Raw genomic sequence first — 11,409 nt, 5'->3', positions numbered from 1 at the left:
ATGGTGACGCAAAAAAGTAGTGACAGAGAGCAGCTCTACATGTTGGAGTTCCTAGTGAACCGATTAAATTTATCTCCCGAAATTCTCGGGAAGATCTCCGGACCTTTATCAGTGCGTTTTAAACTTCTCGACTTCGATGAATTCACGATAAATCAAGAAGACTTTTCCAGAAGTCCCCTGACCAAAGAGAGCACCATCGACTTCGCCTCAGGGAAATCCTGCGTCTTCTCCAAAAAGCCAAAAGATCTCATAAAAAAATTGCAAACCGATCCCTTGACCATCGAGATCTGCAGATCAAACTCCGATCCTTGTCTCCAAGAGCCAGAATACCCGGTTTGTAAGGCTCAGTTGAACCTTTCTGGATGCTTCTGTGACATAGAAAGAGCGATGAAAGACCCTCTTCATTTACCAGCCCCTTACACCGTCCAAGACAGTTACAATCTGATAGACGAAGATGGAAAAGCGTCTGGGAGCATCGAAATTTTCTTGAGACTCTCCTGCCTCGGTGAGTCCATCGTCACCCACTTTCACGTAAACGAGAAAGCCTTCCTCTTCAAGAATACGAACTCACTCGATAAATTTTCGTGCATTAAACTTCCACCGACTGACGAAGCAACAAAAAATAAATTCTGGACCCCAAAATCGAGAGCTGTCGATTTAGATAAGAAACCCGAGCCAAAGACAATCATCGGGATCTCCGCGGTTTGCGAGGATCTCATTAAACGTTCTCCTCGTCCAATATCTCCTGAGATACCTCCACTGACCCTGGAAGAAGAGCCAAACCCCCCAGGACCTCCCGAAGTCGAAAAGGAAGAATTAATTGATGATTCGGTGATCCTTAAAGAATCAAGTTTCGATGACACTAAGTATTTATCCCCAAGAAAATTCCCATGTGGAGGAAGCTCATGTCCTGGAGGTATCTGCAGTGGTCCCTTTCCATCAACCGAAGACATTCCCCGAAGAAATCGATGGAAAAGTGATTATAAACCTCAAGAGATGAGAAATAAGAGATTGAGAGGGGGAAATGATGATAGATCAGCGACGATTTCCATTCAATCCATGCAGACCGTTGCCCTAGATGTTGTCTCCAAGAACATGAATTCCGTCGGACAATTGTCGTCTACTCAACTTCCACCGAGTGACGAAGAAATAAAAAATAAGTTCTCGACCCCAAAATCGAGAGCTGTCGATTTAGATAAGAAACCCGAGCCAAAGACAATCATCGGGATCTCCGCGGTTTGCGAGGATCTCATTAAACGTTCTCCTCGTCCAATATCTCCTGAGATACCTCCACTGACCCTGGAAGAAGAGCCAAACCCCCCAGGACCTCCCGAAGTCGAAAAGGAAGAATTAATTGATGATTCGGTGATCCTTAAAGAATCAAGTTTCGATGACACTAAGTATTTATCCCCAAGAAAATTCCCATGTGGAGGAAGCTCATGTCCTGGAGGTATCTGCAGTGGTCCCTTTCCATCAACCGAAGACATTCCCCGAAGAAATCGATGGAAAAGTGATTATAAACCTCAAGAGATGAGAAATAAGAGATTGAGAGGGGGAAATGATGATAGATCAGCGACGATTTCCATTCAATTCATGCAGACCGTTCCCCTAGATGTTGTCTCCAAGAACATGAATTCCGTCGGACAATTGTCGTCTACTCAACTTCCACCGAGTGACGAAGGAATAAAAAATAAGTTCTCGACCCCAAAATCGAGAGCTGTCGATTTAGATAAGAAACCCGAGCCAAAGACGATCATCGGGATCTCCGCGGTATGCGAGGATCTCATTAAACGTTCTCCTCGTCCAATATCTCCTGAGATACCTCCACTGACCCTGGAAGAAGAGCCAATCCCCCCAGAACCTCCAGAAGTCGAAAAGCAAGAATTCATTGATGATTCGGTGATCCTTAAAGAATCAAGTTTCGATGACACTAAGTATGTATCCCCAAGAAAATTCCCATGTGGAGGAAGCTCATGTCCTGGAGGTATCTGCAGTGGTCCTTTTCCATCAACTGAAGACATTCCCCGAAGAAATCGATGGAAAAGTCATTATAAACTTCAAGAGATCAGAAATAAAAGATTGAGAGGGGGAAATGATGATAGATCAGCGACGATTCCCATTCAGTCCATGCAGACACTTCTGTCAGGCGTCTGCAGGTCATTCCTCCCTGAAGAAGAGCCTCGTCTGGGCTGTGGATGCCACACAAAGCTGGGGAATCAGTCCAAAATAAAGAAGAAATGTTACGGGATCGATTGTCTGATAAAATCCTTCAAGGAAGCTGAAAAATTCGTGGACGGCATTGGGAGGGTCCCAGGGATGGCGGGACTAGGACTCATGGATCCTACGGAGAGTCCCTTCTTCGGAAGGCCCCGGTACAGACCGTTGCCAAGACCAAGAGAACAAGAAAGCAAAAAACCAATGAAGAGTCTTTTGGGTCTGTCGATGGCGAAAAAAGACAGCTCTATCCTTCGGCCGCCGCGGACATTACCGTCAAGAGCTTCGGACGGAGGCAAACTTAATGCCGCAGCTTCTAAGAAACTGAAAGGCGAGGATTATGAGACGAATATCGGGGAAGAACTCATGACTATTAAAGAACCACAAATGGGACCTTGCGGCGAACCCGTTTGCAACTCCCGGAGGAAAATCAATAAAACTGATTTGGATGTGTCGTCGAAGGAGATTCTCAAGACCATTAAGATGAAGAAAGCTTCTTTGTTGTCGACGAAACGGAAGAATATGAAACTCAATTTGAAGAAGGCGAAGAACTTGAAGAATTATGAGAGGAATTACAGCCATGTTAAGGTGGGATTTTCATTTCGGTTTTTCGGTTAGTGGACTTAATTGTCTTTGAATGATTTTTGCGATTTGTCGGGAACAAAGCAGTTCAGGTCCAAATACTTTTTGGTCTTGAACTGGTTATGTTGTGTGAGTGCCAGGACTAATTGCCTGTTATATCCGGAGATGTTGTCAATGTCGGAGGACAACTTTTTATATTTTAATTTTAATACTCTCGAAACATAATTCAAGAATTATCAATAAAAGAATAATCTGAAGGATTCTCTTTCATCTCTTATAGCTTCTATTATAAGGACGATGCTATGCAGTCCTTTTCAGGCGTAAAAATTAATTCAAGTTTTTGGTTAGAATCGATAGATTAACTTGATTTATTATATTTATTTACTCAGTTTTAAAATTTTAACAGATTTAATATTTAGTTGTTGAGACCGACGGTAGTGGCCGTGCGGTTAGAGTGCTAGACTCGTATGTCAATGATCCGGGTTCACTTCCCGGCACTGGCGGTCAAAATTTATAGCGCTCTAATCTCACAGTTTCACTGCCGAGCGGTAGTCCCGTCAAAAGAACGACTGTACCAGGGCAGGTTTTTCCCTCGAATGAGGTTTTCCCGCCCTTTGGTGAATGCGGTACAGGGGGTTGAGGGGGGGAAGGGAACAAATCGTAAAGACCCGAAAGGGTATACGAGAAGAAAAAAAAAAAATTTAGTTGTTGAGACGTTTTCAGATGGAAAAGTTTACAATTTTAATGGAACTTTAAATTTTACTGTCGAAATTTTAACAAAATTATTATGAATTTTACATTGATTATTCGCTTTTTAATAATGAATGTAGATTTTACAATTATATTGAAAAATGTTCAACAGTATGACTAATGTGTGTATTCTTCGGTAAACTAATGATTTCATCACCGGCAACTTGGCACTTTTGATGTTTACCTCCACTCTATACCCGAAAGTTTAAAGAAAAACGACGCGCACCGGGGTTTCTCTCATAGGGTGACCAATCTAGGGTTAGACGTGCTCTCGCTGATAACGAAAATAATTTCCTCCAAGGTGGGGAAAAGAGTAATGAGGCTGGTGGAGGGTGTCAGTCAGCGCAGCTGCTTCGGTCATAGAAGTTGCGTGGAGATCAGAGCCAGAGTTCCCGGGAACATGGGTTGGCTGTGGAACACCAGTAACACGCCTGGTAGCCTCAGACCCCAAGTCGGATGGAAGCCAGGCGCGATCTCCAGGCGAGTCTGGAGCATTCTGGAGCAGGCGAAGCTGGGGAAGGACACTGACTCCGTCGATGAGAGACCCGTGACTCCGATAAAAGGGAGAAAGGGGAAAATGTCAAAGTCCAAGAGTCTTTTGTCTGTTGCCAGGAGCCAGAGGAAGAGGCGAGAGAGGGACGATGAGCGGGAACTCCCTCCGACTCTCCACATCCACAGGAAAAATGGGGATTATTACGTCACGATGTACCCAGTGAAGCCCGAGGGCTCGAACAATCCCGAGGCACTGGAGGATGTGAAGCCTCTGCAGTTCAAGGTCACGAAAAACAGGAATGCGGACGACGATGAAGGCGATGCCAGTTCTATCGGAGACGACCTGGAATTCGAGTTCTCTCCACCTGCTGCGATACACAAGTACCAGAAGAAGGCGGAGAGGAAAGATTTGGAGACTCAGGTAGTGCAACAGGAGATCCTTGATGCCTTCAAGTCTAGTGGAAGTCCGACAGCGAAGAAGAAGAAGAAAGGCGGGAAGAAGTGAAGATTGGGGATTCAAAATTTTCAATTGGAGAGGATAAACTAGGGAATTTCGGGGTCACGGATTTCCGCTCTTACCGATGATCAATATATCCGTATGTTATTCACCATCGGTAGAATGAATTCGTTGAGGAAGTAGTGGAGAATTGATTAGAAGTTTCTCATTTTTAAGCTTGTGATACAAAATTTTTTTAATGTGGATTTGAGGTTTTTTTAAGAGCATCAGTGCGAGTTGTGTTATTTCTATGAATAAATACATCACTAGCGTCTAAAAACTGAATAAATATTTCTCAAATTTTCATGTTGTTCTTGATTATTAGTGAGAATCTCCGTGACTTTAGGTTGTTGGAATTGAAACAAAAAAAGAATTTGAAGAATTGAAAAAAAAAAAAAAAGTAGATTTTTATTTTTTGTAAACATTTATTTTGCTGCAATTTTCTTTGTAAAAAGTCTTGAGCATAAATTTTTCAAGTCCGAGAAGAACCGGAATATTAGGTTTGATGAGAGAGTGACAAATCACGATTGGAATTTTTTTCGTCGCAGCTCAAGTACGGTCCACTCAATTTTTCATCGATAAACCTTCGGTTGGACTACCCTTCCATCTCATTTTCTTTCAGGGAAGAAAACAGTGTCCAAGTGTGTTGACATTGATTTTTTAGAACGATTCCTGAAATTAAGGATATCCAGGTACTTGCGCTACTTTTTCTCCAGTAAAATAGGCCAATTGCTGGACGATTAAGGGAAATTAGATTTTCGTGCTAAGATCTAAAATAAAAGAATCGCCTAAATGGGGATATGAATGTTTTAATTAGCAGAACAAAATTATTTGAAGTGAAAATAACAAAACAAAGAATAATTAAATTAAGAAATAGTTGAATGCAGCCGAAACCCCTAATTTCTGGACGACTGGGCTCTATTTTTTTATTTATCAAGTGTCGATCAATAGAAAAAATAATTGATCATATGATTATACACGAGTAATCCGATTGATAGGTGAAATAATCAGCACAATTTTCATTTTATTTATAGAATATTCAATGCAAGATGAAGTCGACCTCAAGCGGATCGCGACATAATTTCGTGACTGCAATTGACTTCGAATGATTTCATAAATTCGAAATCAGTGATTTCAGAGGCAAAGAAGTAATTAAAATCACAATGAATAAAGTTCAATGAATAAGAGGAAGCGGGGCAGAACGAACCGCTTTAAGTTTTCAATATCTGCTTATCACAACATCCGATTCAGTTGAACTTGTTCTTATTCGTAAACTCGAAATAAGAACTGGCAGGACTATCCTATTTGTTTCCGTTCACTCTGCCAATCTACAAATGAAAAAATTTCACAAATGAAAAGCAGGTCATTCCACATCTTCTCCCCAATAATCCAGGATTCAAAATTTATTTCCAAACGTTCTATTATAAGGAAGATACATGAAATATTCAACAGATTAATTATCTAATGCGCCAACAGTACACGTATGAAAAAATCGTTTACAAATTTTCTATACGGATTGCAAAAAAACTTGGATTTTTTTTTTTTTTTTTTATATTCCGGCCCTTTCTGCCCTCTGATTGGCTAATCGGCCCTATCCAACCCTATGCATGCGGCTGTGGATTCTACACTGCACCGCATTCGCACTCCTATAGAACATAGGAGTAGCACGGGAAACCACAGAAAACCTATGCCGGTACAGGCAGTCACTATATTAGCGACCTCCCGCTCGCCGGAGCCTCTGGTTGAAAAACTCGGTTCCACGGGGAATCGAACTCACAACCTTTCGCACACTAGGCTCGCACCTAGCCGCTTCGGCCACCGACGTCGGTGAACTTGGAAAATTGATGCCTAAGCATTTTTAAAGATAAATCTCAAGAGAAAAATTCAAACAGAAATTCGAAATCTATTGACTTTTTCTTATCGAATATCCAATAGGATCAGGGCAAAAAAAGGAATAGAATTTTTTAATAGATTTCCAATAGAAATGCTATAGAAACCCCAAAGAATTCCTATTGAATTATCTATTGAATTTTTTCGTACGTGATTCTTTTCAAGTTTCTAAAATTATTTGAGGGCAATTAAAGTTACGAAATCGTGATATATGACCCACACGTTATTAAAATCACGTTAATCCTTCTCTAAAGAAAAACAAACCTATCGTATTTCGATCATGATGATATTACCAGGTAGAGGAGAATGACGAAAGGCAATCGTGAGGAGTTTGGTGGTCTCACGTATCAAGTGTGAGGATCATTGCGAGTCATTTCGAACAAAAACAAATTCCAATATTTTTTTTTCTCCCCACTCGACGATATCTCCACTCTTCACTCAAAAGCCAAGTGGAAAAGGAGAGACAAAGTGGAGACCCTTGGGTGGGTTCCCAGTCCCTCTCAATTCCTTTTATTTTCATCTTCATGTTCCTTTGATGATGGTAACGACGAAACGTGCACCTGTCTGGCCGTCTGCCTAGCAGAAACGGCGCCATCGTGTCGTCTCATTCCAATCCTGTCTCGCAGTGTCAACTGCCTAATTCTATTTCTGGTGACAATTACAGACTAAAACTCATCACCTTTGCTGCAAATAAAAGGTATTTAATCGTTGCTGATTTTTTTGTTGTGGAGATGTCAATCTCATAATTACGAAACTTTTCGACTTTGATTCAAAAATAAAACAATACAGATCGAAATAGAAAGAATTCCCTCCATTTTTCGAACAAAAAAAAAATCATCGTTTCTTTTTATTTCTCTGTATTATGAAAATTTAAATCGACTTTTGGCGACAGGAAATTAAGGCTATGTTCTATTAAAAAACAGGTGAAACATTTTTAGTCAGCAATATATTTCACCAAGCATATGCTAGACTTAGCAATATCTCAAGTTTATCTTAGCTTACGAAGAAAAAATACTTATTCATTTATATAAAAAAATGAATAATGTAAATATATGATTATCATTATTCATCTTGAAATTTTTTTTAACATAGATAAATGAATATATTTATTATACATATCTCTATATTCTAAAAATCCAAATCAAATTCTGGTGATAAAAATTTGGTACTCGAAATTAAAACTCCCAAATTAAGGGTCATATGGGTCAGAATACGGATCACGAGGGTCAGATTAAGGGTCACAAGGGTTAAATTATGGGTCGCAAGTGTCAGACTAAGGGTCGTGAGGGTCATATTAAGGGTCACAAGGGTCAGATTGAGGGTCATATGGGTCAGATTCAGGGTCAAAATAGGGTTTATGGGGGTCATATGTGGGGGCATAGCCCCCTAGTACACATATAAAAATTGGAGAATAATTTCCCCATTATATTCATTCAACTTCATAAACTTTATAACATGCATTTTTCATCATGAAAATTTTTGAAGATTATTTCTCAAGTTTTCTCTCAAATCTAAAAAAAAGGGGACATTAATTCTTTTATAATGAATAAATGAATACATAATGATCAAAAATAATATGCATAAATCACTAGCCAATCATGCGCGCCCCCTTTCCTAGTATTAGAAAATGAAGGTCAAAACAAGGTCGAGAAATTGAGTCTGAAAGTCAGGGTCCGAACAGTGAGGGTGTCTGAATTCATAATGAACACATTTATTTCGTCATAAAAATACAATAATACGAAGTCCCAACGATTCATAATATGTATGTGATTTATTTCCAAGTGCTTCTTCATGCTTTCCACTCCAAAGGAAAACTTTCGATTTGTAGAAATTCTTGTCTCTTTTTGTCCCATATTTATTTCCCCATGAATCAGAAGAGGTCCCATCCTCTCATTTCGTGTAGAGGACTGCAGATGACTTCCATAAAAGGACCCCCTTGCTGTATAATTCATCGTTCCCATGTTGTAAACCCCAGGCTGTTCACTCCACCTCTTTTATTTCCCCCATTCTATCTCCATCGAATCGTATCCACCATCCATGTCCCTGAGATAACTCCCGTACTTGAAGAACGAATATGACTCAAGATGGCGGAAGAAGAGGAATAATGCGTGAGAAGGTATGTGAGAGAGTCTGGAGCATGCTAGTTTGTCATTATCCGAGACAGGTGAGTCGGTTAGTAGAACGTGATAATATGTCTGCAACAGGTGTATTGAATGGTATGGAGTCATTGGAACTTCAGGGTTGAATTCAACTGGAAATTCCAATATTTTTCTGTCAACAAGAAAAACTACGTCTTTTCTTTATGGAGAGATATGACTACTCTATTTTTAAATTACCATTTCCAAATATTATCGTTGTAGGGACTGAGGTGTTTACGGAAAGATAACAATCCAGTAACAATACAATTGAATTAATTAAAAATATAATACAAAAGTGAACAAAAGCTAGTGTGATCCGATCAAGCGCCCGGTGCGAGCTGTACTGAATTATATTTGCAATTGCTTCAGGTCCATCTGAGGTTCCACCAGTTATCAACTGGACGACATTTCAACTGTGACATTTAAACTGTACCGAATCCACTGGGATTTGTTATTTTACTACGATACTTAAGCTGAATTAAACATTCAATAAGCCCAAATTAGATTACTCAATCGATACTCGCGACTGTAAACCATCATCGTTCAACATTAATAACATCAATCATAATAAATATAATGAACAAATAAACGATAATAAATAACAATAAACCAGGTCGGGTGTATGGCCGAGTGGGGAAGGTGTCCACCTACAAAGCCAGAGGTCCTGGGTTCGAAACTCGGCATTGGCGAATTATTTCTGGATTATTTGATTTAGTCAAATAATATGAGGACACCATCAAGTATACGTTGTAACAATGAGAGAAACCCAATGTGTTAAGCAAGTTCGAATCATGTAAAAATACAGGACCCACAGTTCCACGTGTTTCGAGAACCTGACTACAGTTGATTCTCACCTTCGAAATACTGTCGATACCATCGTAACCTATATAGGCTACAGAGGAAATAGTCGTGAGTTCGAACGACAATAAAGAGTCGCGAACCCGTCGCTAATGACCTAGCTGTCGATGCGACGTTAAACCCCAACAAACAAACAAACAACAACAATAAACCATAACACATTATTATTGTACAGTAATATCAATTTTTCGTTGATTGCAGCCTATAATGAAGTGCATTGAGCGTACCCACAAAGATAATCTACCATATTGTCGATCGCGTTCGACAGGGCTTGACTCAAGTATCGTATCACTTTCTGATCAATCCTCAGGACTGACCTGATCCAGTCTTGACTTGGACCTGACCAGAATTTCCACTCGGGTGGGGGATAAAGCCATCAGGATTAGAAGGTGTCAGCGAGACAACCGAATATTATCGCGACTGGCGAATAGGAAAAGAATACGCGTGGCCCTGAATATGCGAGTTTGACGGCAAATGCCAGTGCTCGTGGTCAGCTAGTGTCCACGTGTTAGGATGTCGCAAGATGCTACAGGCCACTCTATATTATTTAGAAATACAGTGGGCAAGTAGCCACTCGCTTTTCCCCAAAAAGATGGTTGTATAAAATACGCTGAACAAATATTATATCAGTTTTGTTATCGGCAAACATCTGCGGTATGACGTACGTTTATCTTTGTGCAAATAAAGCCATCTCTAAGCTAACATTTTAGATATATGACCTTTGAATTAATCGAAATTATACCATAATTGCGTCGAATCGATTTCGTTCAACATTACCAGGCCTGAAACCGCATTTTAACCACACTTTGTTTGATTACATGAAGAAATTTGGTCTTCGCGCCATAAAAAATCATTCGTCGCAAAAGCATAAAAGTCTCTTTGGCCCATAATGTTTATTGAAAAAGACACATTATGTTTTTCAATAACATCTTTCATGTCCCCAAGATTAATAAACGCGAATTCCAAACTCACTTCTTTCGGTTAGAACGTTGTGCTCGGTCCTTGGGACATTTTTTTTTCATTTTTTTTCAATCTGTATCAATTCAAAAATTATCCATCAACTCATAAAAACTCATTAAAATCAATTTCATCACGCTGTGACGAAGAGGGGACTTTTCGGCACGCTTCGCGTGCCTAAAAGTCCAATTTCCGCCACATTGTGATGAAAAATATTGTTCGTAACTCGTGAAAAAATGTTTTTTAGCTCGTGGGATTATATCACTCGCCTCCGGTTCGTGAAACCTCCCACTCGCCAAAAAACACTTTTTTGCACTCGTTACGAAATATACTATCGTTTGCTTACACTTGGCTCCAGATCCTTATGAAGTGTGACTGAATCCAATCGTCTGTACACTACATAAGGCTGGATAAACACATCACTCGATCAAGCACCCCAGATAAATGGAATGTTAGGACCTTATTGCATTGTGCGAAAAAACTAATCGATGACTTAAATTTTAATGAATGGCGATCGATAGAATTCAATAATACCGAGATTTGAAAAAAAAGATTCAGCTCCATCCCATTCATTGGCGAACAATTGAAGAAGTACTTTAATGAAATTTGAACGACTACAAAGCGTCCATTCAGAAGCAAAAATTAATCAATTTCATCAACTAAGCAGTAAACACGCAATTAAATCTACAATTGTGCAGAATCTCACGTATCAACGAGTGTTGTTACAATCCGGCATATCGTTTGGAGCGTCGACGTTTACAGTAAGAGGCGGGGGAGAAATCCCGAGATACGCGGGTTCACAGCACTTATACACTGATCCCCCCGTCTGGCGCCGCACTGTCGCATCCTATATACAGTCAACGTATCCGATACTCACTGGGAACGTTACATACCTCCGTGTTGCACACACACTGGTGTGGTTACAACCGCGTGGCGAATCCACACCCACGTGAGCGTAAATACATCAGGAACGACAGCCACACGGTGCATACAGGGCAGAAGAAGGAGAGGAGGGATAACTGCAGCGGGAAT

At 40.2% G+C, this 11,409-nt stretch overlaps 1 protein-coding gene across 1 annotated transcript; it reads left to right on the top strand.

Annotated features, from left to right (window-relative positions):
- On the top strand, positions 1-4,701 carry LOC107039161. The gene is made up of 3 exons (XM_015258636.1): positions 1-1,450; positions 2,018-2,802; positions 3,848-4,701. Exons 1-3 carry the CDS (start codon positions 1-3, stop codon positions 4,541-4,543), a joined length of 2,931 nt encoding a protein of 976 aa, XP_015114122.1. The 3' UTR covers positions 4,544-4,701.
- The last annotated feature ends 6,708 nt before the right edge of the window (positions 4,702-11,409 follow it).

The sequence above is a fragment of the Diachasma alloeum genome, unplaced genomic scaffold (assembly GCF_001412515.2).
Source record: "Diachasma alloeum isolate Michigan unplaced genomic scaffold, Dall2.0 Dall_scaffold_00294, whole genome shotgun sequence".
Taxonomy (NCBI): domain Eukaryota; kingdom Metazoa; phylum Arthropoda; class Insecta; order Hymenoptera; family Braconidae; genus Diachasma; species Diachasma alloeum.
This window is presented reverse-complemented; position numbering and strand designations above follow the sequence as displayed.

What these genes read in the sequence shown, in the direction of transcription:
- LOC107039161 (XM_015258636.1), top strand. Translation starts at nt 1, where the DNA reads ATGGTGACGCAAAAAAGTAGTGACAGAGAGCAGCTCTACATGTTGGAG. An exon ending in AGGAAGCTCATGTCCTGGAG is followed by an intron (nt 1,451 to 2,017) that starts GTATCTGCAGTG and finishes CATCAACTGAAG; the next exon opens with ACATTCCCCGAAGAAATCGA. An exon ending in GGAATTACAGCCATGTTAAG is followed by an intron (nt 2,803 to 3,847) that starts GTGGGATTTTCA and finishes ATTTCCTCCAAG; the next exon opens with GTGGGGAAAAGAGTAATGAG.